This window comes from Leptosomus discolor, chromosome 7 (assembly GCF_034619465.1).
Source record: "Leptosomus discolor isolate bLepDis1 chromosome 7, bLepDis1.hap2, whole genome shotgun sequence".
Taxonomy (NCBI): Eukaryota; Metazoa; Chordata; class Aves; order Leptosomiformes; family Leptosomidae; genus Leptosomus; species Leptosomus discolor.
The window spans coordinates 15,900,692-15,922,960 of record NC_141397.1 but is presented as its reverse complement, the minus strand read 5'-3'; the positions used below and the strand labels follow the sequence as shown (position 1 = coordinate 15,922,960).

Sequence of the window (22,269 nt, the reverse complement as noted above, 5' to 3'; positions counted from 1 at the left end):
CAAATATGCAACGTTAAAAGACATCGTATGCTAAAAGACACCAATAATGAGTTCTTCATTTATGCCAAGTGAGCTGATCATTTTCTTATGATGAAAGCATTTCTCTGAGCAGTAACACTTACTTAAATAGAAATATTCACAATCTTCTTCTCCAGCTAATTAAAAGCACTCGGTCTGATTAAACATGAATCTGAACAATGTTTTCCATCTCTATCCCTCCCTATTCCATTATAAATCAGTGCTCTTGAGTGAACCGAGGCTCTTGTTTTAAGTACTGTCCCTACACTAATTCCATTTTTATTATTTTAAGAGTTCTTAAAAGTATTAGCTCAAGCAAAACATGAAGGCATGAAGTCTTTGCATGAAGTCCTAACAGATGTTTTCCAGCTTATTGTTTCTAACACTTTAATGAATGACCACTTCCACAAAATGAAATAGATAACATTTTGTGCTGCTGCTGAACAGTTGCATGGGCCATTCAGTAATTGGAAAGAAATTAGCTGACTCCCTCCACAACATGTGTGTTCCTCTTAGACCTCACACAGCAATTCACCCTATGGCTCAGGGACTCGGGGCAAGTTACAGAAGCTGGTATGGACAGACAGCAAACCCTCCATACATTGTGCTTCGCTTGCAGCTCCCGTGACCCCTAATTCGATGGTCTTCCAGTGGCAATAGCTCTGTGGCAGTCATGTCGGCTGTTATGGATAGATGTTAGATTTCATCTGGTGCTTGCAACTTTCCCTCCACACAACACGGGGTCAGACGGAGCTGGTGGCAGGGAAGTTGGCCTCCCCACCCGGGCAGCCCCAGGCTGGCAGCTGGTCACCAAGCAGCCAGCTCAGCTTTGCCTCCTCCTCTCTTTGCATCTCTAACTGCTGCGCTCGGCAGCAGCCAGAAGGCTTTAGGAGCCTTTGAATGGCTCTTGTCAGGCAGTTGTTCCTACAAATTGGGCTGGTAACCTGGCAGACTAAAAGCAACTTTCCTGGCATTAAGAGTAACTTGAAGACTATGCTCTAAACCATAAAAAACTAAAGGATATTAAAAAAAAGACCTGCCTGCAACCTCTCCATCATGAGTATCAGGACAGGGTTCAGATGAACATGGTTGAATTAACATACTACCTACACTTTTCCCAATTTTATTATACGAATTCACCTGGTTAACTTTCTTGGCTGTAACAAACCCAAACAAGCCCTGCCACAAAGCCAGGTATTGCTATTTAAACTATCAATAAACAGAGCTTTTAAAACAGTTTTATTTCAGTCAGTAGTGTCTGTTAACATGTCTGAGAGTTGCAGTTAATTTTCCTAATGAAAAAAAAAACAAAAAATGTTTTTAAAAATATTGTTTTAAATTTTTTGAATGTTATCACTGTAAATACTTGAACAGGTTACTACAAAAAGCCAGAATAAGACTTTAGTGCATCATTTACTGCTTAGTGTACCATTTGCTGTTAAATTTATAGTACGATGAAAAACCTTTTTGTTAAAAACCAAGGAATTAGGCACACAGTATATTTTCAAAGGAAGTCCTAATCCAAGTGAACAAAACACCACACCGCCAGTTTAGCTCTCTGAAAAAATAGATGTCTAAAGATTGTGGCTAAAAAGATCTTTTTTAATTTTGCCTGCGGAGCTCCCATTCACATTATGCAGCCTGAGAGATGATTGAGACAACATCCAAGAAACATGATAATTATTACTTTTCATAAAAGAGAGAAAGCATAGCTGTAAGATTACCTTCTAAAATGCCTTCAGCTATCTCAATTTGGAGTAACACCTTTCCAAGAGTAGAAGGTAACATCTCACAGTATCAGAGGCTGGGGGGAAACACAGGAGTTTAAAGAAAAACAGCAGCTCCTCCTTTTTGAATTTGCAGCCTAAAAAGTTTGAGGTAATTGTACAACTAACAGGCCATGTTTAACCTTTGAAAGAATGTTTGACAGATCAAACACAGAAGCTGTAAATTACCAGTAATGACAGTAATCTTTTCATTTAACTATCAGTGTATCAAACCGCAAACTCACTGAACACAATAATAACTCAGAGATAGGAATCTAAGGAGACTCAGCCTGTATATTTATTTGGTTCTCAGGTACACCATTAAGTTGGAAAAGACAAATATGTCTGGTTTTCTCAGCAGTAATAGGGATATAAAGAAAGATCTACGCAAGAACTAAAATCCTGAGTGCCAAAATCAGTTACATTTCCCAAACACTGCAGGTATAGGGCCAGGTGCAAAAGAGCAGTTTGAGCTAGAACACCCACATGAAGGGAACAGCTGAGGGTTATTTCAGTGCAGCTACCGAAACAGGGGGGGAGCCCCAAAGGCTGATCTTGCTCGTTTTTCAGTGCACTCCGCCTGCCTGATCACAAGACCACAACCTTGAGGGAAGAATGGGACCATGTGAAATACGGAGACGAACAGCTCTCGGATACTGGGCTATGGCTTCTGTATCACAGGGAGCACCTGCTGGTCTATTACTGGTATTCATGACTCGGGATGTGAGCTCGGTATTTTTGAGAAAGTTTGCTGGCATCATTTGTAAGCTTGGGAGTCTGGCCTGGTTCATACCTGAGAATTCTTCCTGTGCAATGAATTTACTCACATGTGCATTATTTTGGTACCAAGACATTTCTACTTGGAAAAGGCTTAGTGAGCATATAACTGTAGGGCTTTATTGGTACCTCAGCAGTGTTGTTATTTCACTTGCTATAGCAAAAAAATATACAAACATAAGGAATCTCTGTATCAGTATGAGTGAACAAAATGATGGCAACTATTTAAATACATGTATGGATTTAATTAAAGTGATAACATTTTATAATGTAAATAACGCAAAACCAATCAATGATAACCAGCCATAATTTACGCTGCAATAAAAATAATAAAAACAGGCAGTAAAAACCATGAGCTATTTCAATGACAACTGCTTCTGTTTTTCCTGACAGTGAGGCACTTGATACAAATACTGCACTTCCCGTGCTCAGTGTTGAAGTCTACAAAGGAGAATCACGAACATACAGCAATCTGATTTTATTCTTCCCCCTTTTTTCTCTCCCGTGAAGTCTCTTTGTGAAAGCAGTATTCTCTGAAATTGTTTCACATCAGTCAGAGCCCACAGTTTCCAATCTACACATCCCATCCTTTTTAAGGCATGGCTACTGTAACTTTGCTTAGAACTTTAATACTGCACTACGCATCTACAAAGTCTACATTATTATCTAACCAAACACCATATCCATCTTTAATGGATGGGCTAACACGTTTTTCTTCTTATGATAGAGACAGTGCTGTGTACAGCTTGTGGACAGTTTATTACTGAATGACTGGGGATGTTTTCTGCAGCAGCAGCAGATTAGCATGTGTTTGGCATTAAATGTGCGAAGGAATTTGGGCCCAGCAATACTGAAGGTCATTACTTTTCATCTGAACTGCCTGGCATCCAGATCGAGTTGCTCAGGACCAGTTAGGTGCCTGAGGTCCCTGCCAGTGGGACAATTGGATGCCTTAGAGAGGAATTCAGAGCAGACAGTAAGGCTGAGCTGGGAGCTGTTGAAACTAGCCAAGAGAAACATTAAGGGAAGGGTGTGCCTCAAATTCTTCTCCTTTTGCAGCTTAGGTATCTCTTTTATGGCCTGCAAGGCAATGCCTATGTCAGATAGGGTTTCAAAGCCCCAAATCCACGTTAACTTCTTCATGTGCCTCGCTTCCTCCTTTCACAACCAAAACACGATTAAGTGCCTACTCTTTAAATACTGTTGTAGGGCCAGAATACAGAGGACATGGGATTAATTCCTGGTTTAATACACTTCTCACTTCCCAGCAGAATGTTTTAACCCCATTACTCTGGGGAAAAAACAGGGGTGGGAGAGAGGAGGAGGTCACTGGCCCCTTTCTGCCTAAATTATGCCAGTACTGCAATGAAGGCAATTACTTAGTTAAAGCAAAACGTAGTTTACAGTTGTCTATTGCTTGGTGGACTGAAGTCCAAAGTCGATGGGATTTTAGATTATATTACCCATTACTCTCATACTCTTACCCCTCCTTGGTATGTGACAGTCTCTTGGGATTCTTCACGCTTCTACTTAAATTCCAGGGACACACTGTTCAGCAGTGACATTCAATTAGTTCTCCACTTAATAAATAACTGTATATAATTGAATATTTTTGTAAGTATTAAACATAGAATATATCCATTGTTAAAATTTAAAATCTTTAGTTATATATGCTTGGAGCCAGAGAATGCATTGTTCACATTAAAATAAAATCAAGGGATTATAACACAGAATGCTTGTGTTTAGAAATGGATCATTTGCAGTTTCAGAAAATAGATAATTTATAAAGTTTAAAATAAAATGCATGATTGCATTGTTCTAAGCATTGAGGGACTGAACAAAAGGCTGTATGAATGAGTATGAGTAATATGAATTGTGATTGAATAATTACTACCATTTTTGCATAAATTTCCACTTTCACTCCACCAATATAACATTTTAATAAAAGATAAAATTATAAGTCTTCTAAAAGCCATAAAGAAAAACTACAGAGCTTGATCTGTGACAATCTTTAAGCAGAAGATACAGAAATTTTCTCTATCCCTATCAGTTATAGCTAGTAACACCCCTGGATTGTATTTCCCAGCCATCATCCCCCATGCAGAAGGCCTTCACCTCAGCTTTGATGAAGCCACAATTGGGACAAAGTTCTCCTTCTGCAGCCTTTTAAAGCAGTCCTTCTTAAACTTTCAAGAGTCAGAATCTAGGGACCAGGTCTGCCACACAACCTCTGTGCCAACAGGATTTGTTTGCTCTTTCTTGAAGCCACACTAGGTGCAGAAAGAGAAACTGGCTTGCTTTTGGCCTGTGTTATAGGGATACACCCAGCTACAGGGAAAACTGAATAGCATCTGTTGGGAGGACATAAATTGTGGTGTTATGTGTGTGTGAGGCACAGCCAGGTAGGCATTGAAGCCTATCAACGTGGGGGATGGGAGGAGTGATCAATCCTGTGTTAATTATGAAGCCAGCAGATTTTCAGCAGCTAATACTTCTTTTGTCTGGAAGGTGACTTGAAACAGTGACAGCAAACGATGATTACCATATAAACACTGTACATTCCAATACCTCTCAAATGTAAGCCTTAATTTGGACCAGGAAAAAGATAAGATTAAGAGGAACTTACACTTAAAGCATATGATAATCAATCATCCAGAAAAAAAAAATGATTATATGTATTGTGTTACTTAAGTGCTCTTTGAAGGCAGATGAGATGAAACATATGTTTAAGTATGTCAAACATGTTCAAGGAATATTTTAAACAGCTATTGCACACCGAGATGTCTTAAGGGATGGGCTCAGGGGACCATAGACTTAGGCCCTCATTTCGAAGTGGAATACACCGAGAGGCTGGACTCCAGGTTGCACAAATCACCCCACACGTGTGCATATGGGGACCAGGCACTGTAGCACAGCCATTTTGCTACATTTTGAAGTGAAAGTGTTGGTTTTTCTAAAAGTCAACGCACTGAAAGAACCCACAGAATGGAGCAAGAAGCAATGTAATACTGTTTTTGACAATGATTTCTCTCCATGTTTGTGCACTTGTCTCTCTGAGGATCATCTGTTGTGAGGTTTTCTTTTGGAGCCTCTGGATTGATAAAAAGGCTTTTAGATTTTCTGTTCTCTGATGTTTATAATTTTTGTCATGTATCAAAGGGACTACTGATGCATATAAATCATTAAACAAAATTTAATGAAGGACAATGCAGATGTTTAACTAAACACCTGCTATAAATCTTTCAAGGAACTCTGGAAAGTAGAGGGCACAGATTTATCAGGGTCTTACTTGTGGAGGCATCTTCATTTGAATAAAACTAAGTAAAGCACAAAGGAAAGATTTGTAAGATAAAAAACTTGTGTTATTATTACAAGGAGAAGTTTCTTCTATCACATAAAGGAGTGACAAGTGTAAGCCAGGTTTCCTGCTTTACTCAAATGAAAACAAAAAGTTGCACAGTTACTTAAGCACTTTCCGAAAGAAATTTTATATGAAGGCTCCAAATTTCTTTATGTTACACAAAAGGATAAAGCAGCCTAGGTGAACATTCAGCCTTTTGGCACTCACTGTAGAAATTAACTGTGTTAAGATGAGAACAGGGCCCTTCCCAGTAATAATGCCTGAAGATGCTGAATGGACAATTCCAATCTACTGAAAAAGAAAAAAAATCAGCATCTAAGAAACTTGCAGAAGACAAGGAAGAAGCTGATTATGGAGAGATGCTTTACAGTTCTGTTTTACAACCCAACAAGGACACTGGAAAGAATGCCTGATGATTGGAATAACTGCATAAACAAACACACTGATAATCAGTTAAGTTTACAGATATATTAGTATGACTTTCCTAGGGAACTCGGTTGTTTCAAAAGCTCAAATTACGGCAGATGGCTGTAAGATGTTCTCCTTTACAGACCTGTGCTACCAAATGTGCAGTTGAAACATAACCTGCTTATTCTACACCCTTCATTTAGGTGGGTCTCTCCTTGGAATTGAATGGATTCCCCTTGAACATCCAGAGGCAGTGACACAGAGTCTTATTATCCAGAGTGCTGCCTCCATGCATCTGGGCTCTACGGTATTATTCAAAATGAAACGAGCACTTCCTAAGCTTCCTCGTGTTTAGCTGTTCTGTATGACATTTTCCTTGCTTCCCAATTGTCTTACCATGCTCGTGTGGTTTTATGCATACTTTCTTCATTGCACTGCAGCCTTCTTGTAGAGCATCTTTTGTAGGCTAGCATGAACGGCTGCTATGCAAATTGGGAGGCTCTTTATGGAGGACGCCCTTTGTGATGCTGCTTCCCACTACTTTCTGTGCACACTTCTGAAATCACAGCCAAGCTGCGTAATTTGTTATTCAGAAGCTACATGCAGAGCTTTTTCTAACTGTAAGGACTCACTCCTCCCTGGAACTTGTAAGAGTATTAGTTTCTTAAAAACACATTTTTCAAAGCAATTACTTAACAAGTCCATCTTAGATATGGCTATGGCCATTATCATCCCTTTGCGTGAAGGTGCTGGCAATCAGCTTCATCCCATAGCGTATCAGGACCAACCCCATTGGCACATGCAGGCACAAATACTTAACTACACAGACACACCTATGACCTCAGTAGTCCACGAAGGTGTCTCGCTCCCCATGGTGCCAAGTATAGCCATTGCCCTCAGAGGACCTGGGATGGGGAAGGGGCATATGCACCACGACCCTTCATCCTCTGTACTGCCAAGCAGGTGGACTTGGTCCATGGGACCCTGGGGAGGCACCGTACCATGTGAGTGAGTTAGTGTGGGCCTGTGCCTTAGCACGTGCTATGGTCTCTTCTACTTTCCTAGGATTTTTTATGGCTTTCTCAATGATGTTCAGTTTGGTACTAACCAGGGTGTGAATTTGTGGACTTCATTTCTTAGTCAGAGCATTCTTTCTTTTGTAAAGGTAGTGCAAAAACATGTAATACCTTTTTCGAATAGTCTTTACTAATCTTAAAACAAACTGCAACAAACTTCCTCATCTCGGTCTTCTTTTATGGACACCATGCCATACCAAGATGTAATTTGGTTTTTTAATATCCTTTTTTCCCTGTAACTTTTTTACTGTAATGCTCAATAAATACTTAAGTGCCAGCATGAAGTGGATTATTGTTAACATGTTGCAGGAAAATTGCACAGTGCTAAAGCTTGCAATAAAAATAAGCAGAACGCCCACTGTTAATACACTGTAGTTAAGTGTATTAGCTGTTTTCAAAAGCATTAACTCCCACACAAATAGCAATGCTATTTTGTCCAATATATTATTATCAGATAGTGAAAATCAGTTGGGGACTATCTAAAGCCTTTATGCCCATATGTATTAAAACAAAATTGTTTCACAAAATTAGGAAATTGTGTGGGGACAGCACTTAAGATTTTACTAGGTGTAAACAAATAATAATAAAACCTGATGAAATAACATACTAGTCATGCAAACGACTCTTCCCTGTTCCCCATCTGGTATTCAAAATCATTGAAAAAAAAAAATATCTTTTTTTCTCCACCTCTCACTTTTTATTGTATTTTCTGTCTCATTAGCTGGTTAGACTTCATAAATTTTGAGCTGTTGTACTTTTCCCTTCACCTGAGTTGGAAAACTAATATTGGATAAAAGTGATACATAGGAAGCAGCAATTTTTAATGATCCTAATGTGGCAGTGGAAGCTCTTCACAAGTTTACTGATTATCCTTTTGTTTCTACTTCCCATTCATCTGTCTCAGCAGCGAAATCATGGAAATAATAATAATTTGCACCCAGATTCTCAAAGTGGTTTGCAAATATTAATTAATTGCAAACCTAATTAAGCCTCTGAGACACATTTTATGCTTCTATTGTGCTCTGGAGACCTACGTGCATCTCTCCTTAAAGCATATTTCTTCTCCTTAAGGGGCTATTCAAAACCTGCTGAAGTTAAGGGGGAAAAAAAAAAGAAAATTAAGGGGCAGGAGAGAGGGAGGGAGAGAAGAGGGGAGCAGGGGAAGGACAGAGGGAAAGGGAAAAACAGATACAGCAACCCCCTCATTTTACTAGGCATTGTACTGGGCTATACCTATCTGATATGGGCAAAATACTGTGTTTTCATAGCTTTTCTGTTAGCAGTAGCATTAAAGATGACTATGTTTTGCCCTGAGGTACTGTTATATGACAGAAAGTAAAAACATGACTAAAATGGTAAAAACTGTCAAACTGTGTCTTAATTTTACACATTCTCAGATGACGACCATCATCTGGCACCCAGCAAGCTCTGCTTCACACGTGGCTGTGGTTTTGGGTTTGGACTGAGCTGCAGGGGTGCAGTGTCATGCCATCGGGCATGCTGTCACATAGCAGGTGTAAACCCTGACACATCCCCTTTCTGGTGTCAAACCGTCACAAGCTCAAACAACAACAGAAAAATGCTTTAAAATTTAAAAGTATCTAGGGAAGATACTGAGGATTTTCCTTTCTTTTGGCGAAGCATACTTCAGCGTAAAGCCAGGATGCGTGTCCTTTGGAATAACTATTACAAGATATTACTATCTGTTTGTCCTAATGGAAACACACATACTTCCATAACATAAGTGGTTTACCAAAGAAAAAAAAAATACACAGTCCTCCAGATATCTTACCAAAATGAAATATCCCCTCTGTAAATGGCACACAGGCTGAAGCAGAGCAACACAAGAACTAGAGCTCAAGTGATGTTTAGGACACTGAAAGAGTACAGAAAATTCAAGTAAAGCTGGGAGGACAAGTTTAAGACATTTTCTTTAAAACTGAAACAATTAAAAGTGTTTGAAATCACGTGTCCTTGCTAGCAGAATACGAAAACATGAATATTCTTTGAAAACATCAATCTCATTTAAATTTTTTTTTTTTTCCTTTCTTCACCTAATAGCATTCAAGTGGACTGTGTGGTGGTCAAAAGGATTTATAAATAATCTATTCAATTAATTCAACTAAAAGCATGCTCTATAATGAGTATTTGACTTAGAAAATTAAAGCAACTTCCCTGATACTTTGGTCACATTTAGTAATTTGGTTCACTCATTTTGTTTCTGAGAAGTTGAACAGATGACAGTGGTCCTGTTCCTCCTAGTGTTTCCACAAACTATAGATATGGTTTTAGAGGTGAAGTTCATATGAGATTAAATAGTTGAATGCATTGTAGGATTTCATAAAATGAAAAAAAGATAAAAAAACCCAACTTGTAGCTTTTTCACCCAATCGTTCCATAAATCTTTAAACCCATATTTTTTTTTAATTAAAAACCAACCTACAGGCTTATAAATCAGAACATAATTCTTTAAGAAACTGAAAGCCTGAGATTTGAAACTGTATGAGAGTCTTGCAGAAAGGGAGCTGTAACATGCTGGCAACGATCTCTGGGGCAGCAGATGGCAGGAGTAACTCTGTCTCTTACCTTTATTCACCATATGCCATTTGACAGATTAAACTGTATTTTTGCAGCAAAAAATAATATAAAACAACACACATAACTGAAGCTCTTCAGTGCACATCATCCCACTAATTTTTTTTTTTTTGGTGTTCTGGTAATCCATCTGCAAACCTCATGCATTTTTGCCCGTTTCCCCTCCCTGCATGAAGGCACTTTATGTTTCTGCACCCCTGCAAAATAACACCTAACTCCGAACAGTTAAAGCCGCAATCTTCCTATCTAGCTGAGTAAACATGGCTGATTCTAGAAGAGGAGGGAAGACCTGTAGAAAGGATCAGGGCACTTCAGAAAGTCTTGATAATTCAACAGGTAGCAACTTTCTTCCTCCACAAGAATCTGTACTGCCAGACAGTGCAGGAAGAATACCACTGCATCTTTCATTTAAGAATGAGTTTCTGGCATTTTGACTGATTTGATTACTGCAGGGACAGCCAGGTAAGCATCAGATCTCTCCTTACGCAGCCTTACACAACAGCTTTTCCCTTTCTGCTCAAATACTCAACTCTGTCATTCCTCTTCTCCTTCTCTGAATACCAGCCTTCATCCCCTCCCATCTCCTTCAGAAGCACTCCCGCTCACCTCCAGGGCTAACGTGGCACCACCTGCCCACGACAGGCTCAGTGCTGCCTGCCCCACTGCAAGGCATGGCAGTGCCCCACGTCTCTCACCCAAGCTACCCAGTCTTACATCGGTAAGACAACAGCAGCTGGGAGCAAAAGGAGGAGTGGATGTGTGTCACTGGTTTGGGTCAAAACTGTCAGTGACGCACTCTAACTTTCCAATCAAACACAGCCGCTTGTTTAGCTGAACTCTGTTGAGCCCAGCAGGTAGTCTAGCACATCCCTGTGGCTGCTGCTCTTGACCTTGGACCTGGCACGTGGGCTAGGCACACCATCCCCTGTGGAGCTCTCCCCGGGTTGGTCTTTTATTTGTAAAAATGGCAATAATCTATAAGAAAACAGTTAAAGGCCTGTAGATATGAGGTGAAGATTAATTTGCTTCACTCCAACCTGATTTTCTCATTTTCCTGAGGTGAGGATCATTCCACCCAGAGAAGCTGTGGATGCCCCCTCCCTGGAAGTGTTCAAGGCCAGGCTGGATGGGGCTTTGAGCAACCTGGACTAGTGGAAGGTGTCCCTTCCAACCCATTCTATGATTCTATGATGAAGGCTCCACTGACATCAGTTATAGCCTGGAGTCAACCGGGCCAGACCAGAGCGGCTTGGTAGTTAAGAGTGAATATAGGAAGTATAAGAAAAAACCACCAGGAGTAATGCATGTGGAAGGCAGCAGGCTGTAAGAAGTGTGAGAGAAAGACACCAGATATCCACCCAGCCAATTCTATTTAAACCAGCCAAAACCTCGCTCTCATAAGCGAGCTAAGACTTCCCTGCAAAACTGACAGAATCAGCAAACTGGGAACAACTGGTTCCAGTGATTGCATGAAGAACTCCTCAGTTTGACTTCAGCAGGGATTAACCATCTGCATCAGTCGACAATTGTAGCCCATTGTTAAAATCTCCTTCTAATAGCTTTGGTCCATTATTCTTTGTCTTGATATCTTCACAAACTGGGAATAATTCCTTCCTTCGTCTACACAGTTACTCTGAAAGTATTTATAAATGATAATTGGGTCCATTCCTTCCATTCTACTGAGTTTTCTCTAGGCTGTAGAACTGTTATAATTTGTTATATTATCCTACCCTTCAATCGCATAGGTATTTTAAAAAAATGCAGCTTCAGATGTAAAGGAAATCAGAACCACATAATACTTTAAATACTAAAATGTTGCAGGATCCAATAACATGAAATACACATTTATAAACTGTAGATAATAAAGCCAAAAAAGAGAAAGTGAAATAAAATAGCGCTCTCTCCACATTCAAAAGATTGGATGGGGTCTGTGAATATTCATTATGCAGGTTGAAATTTCTGTCAGTTAAAGCCAATAAAATACACAAAGGAAAAAATAACAAAGATTTTAATAACATTCAGCTATCAAGTTAGTGCAGCTCCTGCTAGTTATTAAACTAGTGGCAGGCTTCTTATAAAATATTCCAAATTACTTAAACATACAACTGAAATGTTGAATCAGAATGTCTTGCCAAAATGTCTTCAAGGATATAGATAATTTGAACTATACACAAATCTTTTTTTGTTTTTAATTCCAAAATGTTATTAATTCTCCTTTCTCTTTAAGTAATAAACCAGATTATTTTAGCTAGCTCTGGATTAAATGTGGAGTATTCTCATTGAAAATTACAATTTTAAAAGATGGCCTAAAGTATACTGATTAAAGAAGTATTACTATTTTTCAGGTATTTTTAGGGATTTGGACTCAAAACTTTGACACAGGTGTACTAATCTGAAACAGGTACTTAAAAGGGGGATTAAAATTTCCCTGGTACACAGAAACCAACACAAACTAGTAAAGCTAATTAAACTGTCCCTATAAAAAGTTCCTCATTTCTATTTAACACCACCAATTTTCAGGCTATTCATGAACAATTTTCAACGCTCCCAAAGATGGTTACATGTTGCCAAGATTTTTTCACCCTCCCCTTTCCAACAACAGAAATTAGACTCCTTTCCATGCTGATTGTCTACCAGTTTATTTGGTGACAGAGTATTATTAACTATCTTCAAAAGAAGAAAACACTGTCTTACTTGCACACATCTGGTAATGACATTCCTGGGTCTAGACAAGTGATATAGGAGTTAGGCAAGGTATGTTAGTTAACTTAGTTCTCTATTTCCAAAAGAATGAGGTAAAACTTGAGAAAAGTGATGTAGTTCAGTACAGTTAAAAAAATTAAAAATGCCAGTAAGAAGTTTTATTCAAGCCTTTGGAAATTTAAATAGGGATTCTTATAATCTATAGTGGTTCAGTAAAATTAAACATTTCATATCAAATTAAGCATTAAACTGAAACAACAAACCCACTCTAGTTAAGTAAAGGAATAAATAATGACAAACATATTTTATTATAAAAACATACAGAAAAAAATCATTATCTTTTATTCCAAGATCTAGCCAATATAACATCCTGCATTTCGATTCATTTCCCTATCTCCACACTATGAGGCATGAGATTATTTCAGTAAGATTTACCCCGGACAAATCACAGACGGATTCCCAATCCACTTAAACTATTAACTCCATGGATTACATGTATTATGTGAAAAAATTTAACAAACAAACCTGAGCCCTCCTGAACATAAATATAGTATTTTTGTTTTTAAAAGCCCCAGATAGTTTTATCAAGTGAGAGAAGAATTTGTCTCAGAGTAGATCTGTTTTGGACATAAAGGTCTTTGTCCCATATAATGACAAAAATATTAGAGTTGGTGGTATTATTATGCATTGTTCTCCTTATTAAAAGTTATCAATAGTCTGGTTTCATACCTTTTGTAAAACTATAATAATCATACAACTCTAAGAACTTGCTCTTAGCTAGCACAGTTTGGAATCTTTAATTATCTATTTGGTTTTTATGAGAACATTTAATTGATTTTATTATTTATATACATATATTAAATGGCTTTAGCATCCTATACACTGTAAGTGTATTTATCTGTATGATTTATTTGTGAATTTAAGAATAATTGTACTAGAGTCAATGCAATTATAATACAAATTGCTAATTTGATAACAATTAAATTTATATAACATCCCAACTGCACTGAAGTCAGGTAAATAGAACTTGTTTCCTCCTATCTGAGCCTTGGCTCCAGCGACAGCTAAAACTGTGCAGAGACTCGTCAGATGTAAGTCTATTCCCTCCAAGTAGGTCACCTGCATAAAGCCCATTTCTTCGGATTTGCCAAGGCAACAAGGATTTTATCATAATATTTAGAACTAAACTGATTATCTTTAGAAGTCTCCTCAAATCCTTCCAGCTAGTTACATGAGACTGTCATTACAGTGTCTTTCCTCCACGGAGGACTACAATATCTTGTTTCTGTGGTGTCCCCCCCGTCCCGTCCCCCCGTCCCCGCCCCCCAGTTCAGAAAACCCTACAGTGCTTTAGTTCATTTACTTTAGTCCTGTAGTTTTAAATAAAACACTGCCTTGGGCTAAGAAGCTTCTGTTAATGATAATACAAGGTTACAAAAATTAGTCCAGATAGCAGAAATCAGATTAAGACTGTGTTAATCTAAATACCAGACCCCAGATTTCCACCATCACACATTTTTATATGTATTTATCCCAATGAAAACAGATCACTATCTTTATCATCTCTGTTTTTCCTGGAGAACAGATGATAGCGTAATCAAGCCAAACTTGTTATTTACACAAATCCTCCAAGAACAATGATAACCCTGTGATTTAAAGTACAACAGTGTAATTTGTGTGTCCTGAACCAAGTTATAACCACCAGGCAAGTACAGAGACTATTGCTGAGAAGCCTCTATCACATCGGAGCCTGGCTGTGAAAGCAGAACATGGAGCTTTAGCTTCTGTTTGGTTACTGAGAAGATGTCTGGAGACACTGAGTAGGGCCAGGATACAGGCATAGGAAAGGGGAAGAAGTGGAAGGTAGACCCAGTGAGGACAGCTACTACTCTGAAAGAATTTCACTAGGAATTTCTCAAACTCATTTCATTCATTCAAATTCATTCTCGAACTAAACAGACCACAGCGAGGAATGCCTGCATCTTGTATCAGTGGGAACCAGCCTATGTCCTCCTCTTCCGATTTGCAGAACACTCATGTGACATTACTGCAGCTTTTGGAAAATACACAATGTCTTAGGTAAGCACATATGTATTTTTAATCATCTTTCAATGCATGCTAGTAGGGATCAAAGCCAGCTGTTCATGAGTGGCAATGACCATTTGGAACATTACAAGCATTTCATCGTTAACAGTCTGGGGGCCTGTTTTCAATTTGGTTACATTTTCTGGAGTTTGTTCAGCATGATGATATTTTTAATGGAGTTCTGAAATATTATATGTATCAATGTACAAAACTGGAAACAAGATGATCTCAAAGTCAGCCCCTAAAAGTGATTTAACATGAGAGTACTGGGAGTGAGAGGTAGAACTAGTTGCTTACTATTTTCTGACTACAAGGCATTCTTGAATATGTATGATTTTATTCTGTTTGGATCTTATGAGGCTCAAACATATCTGAATTCAACAATCAGCAAACAAAGCCACTGAGCTAAGAACAAAGACAACAGTTTATTTGTCCGTGAAATAGGAATTTCAGCATCAAGACCCTAGACTCTTGCAACTGAAAAGTGCGTAAAATGAAATTAACACTCCTAAGCCCAAATCACTGACTTGTAACAAATTGTCTATGTTTTATATAACTTCTACATAAGATTTTTATATAAGGTTTTTTGTATTGATCTATTCTTTCTCATTATTATATTAACATAGAATAGTAATTATTTACAGGAAGAAAGGTAATAAAAACTACACCCGGAAAGTGTCTTATTTACATCTCATTTTATTTCTTTTCTGTCTTTCAGTCTATTTGTTAAGCATTTTTCTAGTTTACATCCTCACTCTCTCCACAAAATATTTTTAAATGGCCCAGGAATAAACAAGCAAAAGAAAACTACACAGCCAAAAAGAAACAAGTTTTAAATTTTTTGACTCATCTTCAGCTAAGTTCTGGGGTATTTCAAGCACTCTACAAACTGTATGCAGCACGAGGCCCATTGCTCAAATTTGGCTGAAGATTGCTCTTTGCCATCAACCACTTGAGCTGTATCTTTTACTTTTAACATTTCCTGTCTGAACAAACAAGCTTCTCAGGAATGAAATTATTTTTGCACAAAACAAAATTGTAGTTGAGATTTAAGTTTACTGTGGCACTTCCTTGAATAAATCAGCTTTAGTTTTTTCTTCAACCACAGAAAACCCCACTTGTTGCATGAAGATGTTTTTCATATAGTACCATGGATATCAGGCTAAATGAAATATTCTGCTGCCTGATAATTATCCTTAAAAGATTAAATTATTTATTTGTACCTTCTATGATATCCTGCACTTTTCCCTTAAATACTTTAAGGTCACTTAAAAGAAGCAGTAATTTAAACATCTTTGCTCCTTTTCATTTGTGACACAAACTTACAACTATTTTAAAGGTAGCTATTTAAATTGCCTTTGTGGTTATTTCAGTGATACCATAAAAATAAAAAGCAGCTGACTTCTATATTAGTGTAATTGGGCTTTTTATAATTTCTTTTAATGTCTAGTTACTATATTGTTTGTGGTTAGTCTGAACTACTGATACTGCTTACTTCTGATGACTGTGCTAGAATTTCTTATGAAATGTTTGTATTTTTTCTCTTTTTCTCATTCTTAATTTATATAACTGAAAAGGTAACAATCACAATTAAATCAATCATGGTATATTCAGTATGTATGCATAGATCTGGATTTTCAAGGAAACAGATATTGTATATTTTCATTTTCCTATTTTTCCCAAGACACTAAGAAATAGCAATGCTGATATTCAAGTACAGCATCTGGTTCAACTGGGCAAACAGAATCTTACCATCAGAGAAGACTGTAATTTTCATTAATAAAAGAAATCCCTTTATTAGGTATGCTAATCAGTTTTACATCCATCCATGAAGTAAGCATGAGAAGAAATACCTTACCTTCCTTAGTGATCATAAATCATAAAAGTGTTTTGTAATCTGAAAAATGAAACATGCCATTGGAGGCAAATTTTCTTAACAAAGCATTAGGTTACACGAACCCTATTTTTGCAAGTATATGGTTTAACAACTCATAGTGTCAAGGCCTGAACAATACAGGTATTGTAAAATGAAGGTCTATGTTTAGACAGGTGCTAACTCTTTAATCTCACTTTTATATTACTAAGCATATTTTAACAATTAAAGTAGCATTTTCAAAGTAACACCAAGTATTGATTTGAATAGGACCAAAATTGGCACTTGGAGACATTAACAGTCATTATAATGTTGTACAACCTCATGTTTGCTTTAAAAATTCATAGAAACCCTACATTAGCACAAGCTTGCTTTTCACTATAGCAGGGATTAAATGATCCAGCACTCAAAAAGCCCTTCTTGATGCATCATTCAGTACCTAAATGTGCATGATTCTTGGGTAGGTCCTTGAGTGCATCCCTACAAGACATGGTCAAAGAACTCAAAACATGAGTAACAAGGCTGAATATCTAACCCATGTGATATTATGCTAAATATATTCTGAATGTTTCCCCAAATGGCAGTTATGCTCTTGAAAATATTAAATCAGCATCGAGATCGAAACATGTCAAAATTACTGACAGCTAAAATTGAAGCCATATTAACTTTTATTTTGTTTGTACTTAATTGAGCAATAATTTTGAAGATTGGCTTTTATTAAATATCTTGGGGAAATGGTCTCTATCTTTCTCTGTAATGACAAGAAAGATCAAACATAATAAATAAATACATTTAAGAAATTTACAAATATTTCTGTAATATCCGACTGCTACAACTGAAATACTTCTGCAACAAGAAACCAAAGGAGTTGCTGTCCAAAGACCAAATTACAGAGTTCTAGGTACCTGTTTCTTATTGCATTTAGTGAAATACATTCGATTAAATGGACCAGAAATACAGAGCTCAATATCAATTTATTCTCTTGTAAAATTATTTATTTCACACATTCTCTACATATTTCCTGCTTGCTCTTGTAAACACATCATCTTTAGTCTCCTGATACTTCTTTGCATAGTGATCCCCCTGAGTAAGCTTAAACAGTTATACTGAAGATTATCCTGCAAAAAAGAGCTTTATTAAATGAAATTGCTATCAAAATACCAGTTTGCCAGAAACTTAAACTCTTTTGTTAAATTTAGATACTTTACATCTTACTGATGAAGCCAATAGCTTCCTAAAGCTATTATAGTAGTTAGTTGCCATTGAAGCACAGCCTGCAGAGCTCAATTTCCAGGCTATGAAAGCAAGCCGGCTCTTCGGGCTGGGTTTTAGAGATATTTAGGCATTGATGGCCAAGAATTTCAGTAACAAAGTTTTGTTTTCAAACATGACACATGCAGAAATGAAAAAGGCAAAAAATGACACAAGCCTAACCTCACTGAATGTTACAAACCTTCTCTGCTAAAATACTGTATAAAAAGCAAGGCTAAAAAAAAGCAGGACTAAATATATTTAAAACATGACAGCTTAATTCAGAGAGGGGATTATAATATCAGAGCAACAGAGTTCAGACTGTATGGCTTATGAAATTGTGTAGCCACAACAAAGAACAAGACAAACAACTGCACAAAAGAACTCCTGCATGCATAACCATTGAAGAAGACAATCATGTTTAAGATGCCTACTTAAAAAATGCAGCTGTTATGGAAGCTGTAATTGCTGTTTGGTTTTGTATTTCACCTGCTCACTATAGGCAAGCACAGAAAGCTACAGAGATGGGCAACATCTTCATTGTCAGCGGATATCCAGAAGCTTAGTTCCCCTCAGCTTTCAAAACCTGTGCTTCTAAGAATGTTTTTTTCCCTCAAGCATCCTACTAAGTAGACTTGACTGACATCTTTGCAATTCTAACTCTAAATATGTGTATGACATACGTCCTTTTGCTAACACTGACTTATCACAAGGTAGTCAAATAGGATTAGTAGTACCTCATCTGTCCAGTAACTAGGGCTAAACACACTGATCTCATCAAATCCATGAGAGCTGCTTATTATTTTTCACATAGCAATGACAAGGGTCCAAATCAAAGGTCAATAATACAGTCATTTCAGTAATACAGTCATTGCATTTAATGAAAGCATGGTCTCAGTCCAAAAAGATAATACAGTATTTTTCTAAACAAAGGAGCAGTGACTCATACTAATCTGAATAAATCTTAATGTAAACTAATTCAAAGAAGCCAGTGTACACATAGGTGAATACAAGTTCAAGGAAGTAAGAATTTCTTTCATTAGATCAACTGATGCAGGTGGAGAGAAAAAGCATGCTTTTAGATATACATGCTATTCTTCACTTACACACACATACTTACCACAGGGCAAGCCAATTGTAATTTATCAGTGATCTGCTCTGCAGACATAGGGCAAAGAGAGCAGGGCAGTGCAGGAAGTCAGCCAGCGGAAGAAGTGGGTGACCATGAGAGTTCAAAGCTCTCCTTCTGGACAGGGTTGCCTTTCAGTTGTTCATGGCAGACCACATTTCAGTCAAATGAAGTTGTTTTTATGATTACAGAAACTATATCGAATGTATTTTAAGCACTATTTTACACATGCCCATTAAACTGATAAAGGCAACACATTAAGAGGTTACAGAACTCTGACAATCTGTAAAAGGTCTTATCCACTACACATGACATCCATAGAGGAGAAACAATGACACACATAAAGGGACCTGTTTTTTCCTGACCATGTTGTATTCCTCAAACAATAGTTACTTCAGTGTCTCCAAGGTTCTCATAGTAGTTTCTTTCCTTTGGTAAAGAGGCAACAGATCTTGGCAAATACATGAAACATCAGTCTGTTCATTTGCTACTTTAATTGAAACTATCATATCTGATACAATTATGATTTCCTTTTCCCAATGTTTAACCAAAATTCAGGATCATAAGCATGGGCCTTTTTCTTGCCCAGACTTTAAAGAAACTGGACTTTTTGTGGTTTCCTTTGACCACGTTGGTGGAATTTGATTAGACACAAACGCTTACCACAAGTCATACTTTTATGAGACTACAAAACTATGAAAATATTTATCATCCTGTTTAATGAACAACTGTTAACCAACAAAAGACAGCTGTTATGACACAATTGTGGTTGGAAAAATGACTAAGTAAAAGCAACAATATTTTTTCTCAGCAGTTTTACTTCTGAATGAGTTTGCAATCTATTGAGTTTTGCAGCAAAATTTCCATCTTTTTACTGCACTTTATTCACTTGTACTGCAGCATCAGCACAGGCATCAGAGACAGGGAGCAGTAACTGTTATCACCTCACATTTTAACAAGTAGGTGGCAACCATCCCCCAATGTCTTTGAACTAGGAAATGTGAAGGTGAGGAAAGTGCTTTTAAGTGTTATCTTCTCTGCTACATCCCACAGAAACACTTAAGATGAAATGAGAATCTCCTCTGGAAGGGAGTAGTAAATATAAGAATAGCCTTTTTGTTTATCAACTGACTATGCTATTTCCTAAATAAGTAAATTTGGCCATTCTGAATTTTTAGGATACTGCTTTTTTTACATTGACAACCATCACTGCAAAACTGACATATTCAGTGTCACAGCTTTTTTTGGTGGTATTTTCACACTATTAATAAGTGTTTTGTGGAATGAGATTGCTCAGCTTTTTGGTAGTACTTTTCAAAATATGCCTCTTTTATTAAATCAACCATAATTCAGTACAGACTAAACAATGCTAAACTACCTCCATTCATGTTCATTTATTTTCTAAAGGTAACCTAAATTTCATTTGTAGTATTTTTCATCACTTTTTCTCCTCCTTGGACTCCCAGTCTAATTTGCTGACAGGTCAGTGATCTGCTTTTAAATGTTAACTACAATACACATACAGCCCCCTTTCCTGCCTTTTCAAACTTCATTTTATTAGGCAGTCTTCAGATGTCTTTCTCTTTTGGCTGTCACTGAGACAGACTGGTAGTGCAAATCTGGCAAATGTTCAGGCTGCATGGGTAAGCTTTAAAAGCTGGAGTTCTACACACAGGAACATTCAATTTAATGAGAAATGATAAAACAGAAAATGGGAGATAAATGACACCTTTTTACACAAGAATTAACTTACAGATCACAGTTTTTCAGAGATCAAGGAAGTCTAATGCTTCACAAGCTTAAAAAAAGTAGATGCATAGAGATGAAGGGAAACCTGATTTGTCTTATTGATTGTCTTCTTGTGCCCTTTTCCATTTATCTTTCAACGCAAAGCACTGGCCTCCGAGTATGGCTGCCTATATGCTTCCTAAACATGCAGCAGGATTAGATACCCAGAATAAGTGCCCTTAAAGATTTTAAGTACTACTGTGATAATAAGGGACTTACCAAGTTTACAAATCTGAATTATCTTCCCTCAATTTTTTACTATGTGATGATATCTGCAGATTGACTTGGAAATCCATTGTGGCAGATACTATGCACCCAGACAGGGTGAATTGCTTCCTCCTCCGGGGAGTTTATAGTTGCAATCTGACATTAATGGATGGTCTTTCTGGTCCTTATGAAAGTAGCAGCTCAAATGAAATAGACATAAAATTTCAACAGCTATGAAAAACATTCCTCCATAATATTTACTGTCATTGCTATATTATTTAAATATTATGTTTATTACTTGATTGGACTTCTGAGGCTTTACCTTTACTCCTCAGGGTTAAGAACTACACACATTTTCTCCCAAGAGTTTGGGCACAAAGCATTATGTTCTGTTAGTCCATATGAATACTACCATGTATTATTACACGTGATTAAATCACGTATCTACTACATGAGATTTTCTTTCCTTCACTTATATTTCCCCCTGTCCCTTGTGGCAGATAATGTTACATAAATTTGGATAGAAAGCTGGGAATGAATAATACTACTTCTGCTGAGTAGAGTAAGACTTCCTCAAAAAAAGGGCAAAATAAACCACCCCCCAATATTTTGTTCCTGTTGCTGTACAGCACAATTTGGACAAGGTCACCTTGGGATTTCTCCCTCTGCAAAGTTGCAGCAATAAGGAAGTGACAGGAATAATGAACATAACAGTGAAGCAGCTGTCCAGTTTTTTGATTTTTAGATGACCTGCCTACCCTGGCAGGATGGATCCTTCTCTTCGCTTTTCTGCAGCAGCACCAGTCAAAAAGGTACATGAGGCATACACCTGTATATGAAAATGGCAATTTATGTATAGTCATAAAAAAGTTAGCCAATACCTACAAAAGCATCAGCTGAACTCAATTTACTTAAAGAGGCTATAATATCTGCCATTTACAGCATCCTATAATCTAGTTCCTAATATATGAAATATTTAGTCTACTAATAAGATCTCAAGGCCATAGTTATCTATTAATAAATCCATTTTAATATCTTGATTTGTGAGATAAGGACAAAACCCCCATTGCTTGCTTGTGTCATGTGATACCAGAAGCTTAATTAAAGCTCTTTAAAAATAAAATCCATTGGACGCCATAAAAGTGCCAGGTGTACAAGTCATTATCTCAGGAGAGAAAAAGACACATTTTACTGGCCATAAAAGCTAAATTTTTCTAATACCAGCACCAATA

The 22,269-nt window shown here is 37.3% G+C and overlaps 1 protein-coding gene across 2 annotated transcripts in view; it reads right to left on the bottom strand.

The window, feature by feature from the left end:
- Positions 1 to 22,269, bottom strand: part of LOC104354111 (ubiquitin-conjugating enzyme E2 E2) — a 210,070-nt gene that overhangs the window by 64,060 nt on the left and 123,741 nt on the right. The window contains exon 3 of one of the 2 annotated variants that reach the window (XM_086467885.1): positions 14,068 to 14,115. The exons of the other annotated variant lie outside the window; for it this stretch is intronic. Within the exon in view, the coding sequence (XP_086324011.1) occupies positions 14,068 to 14,115 (48 nt within the window). The remainder of the gene's footprint in view (positions 1 to 14,067; positions 14,116 to 22,269) is intronic. 2 annotated transcript variants of the gene reach the window in all.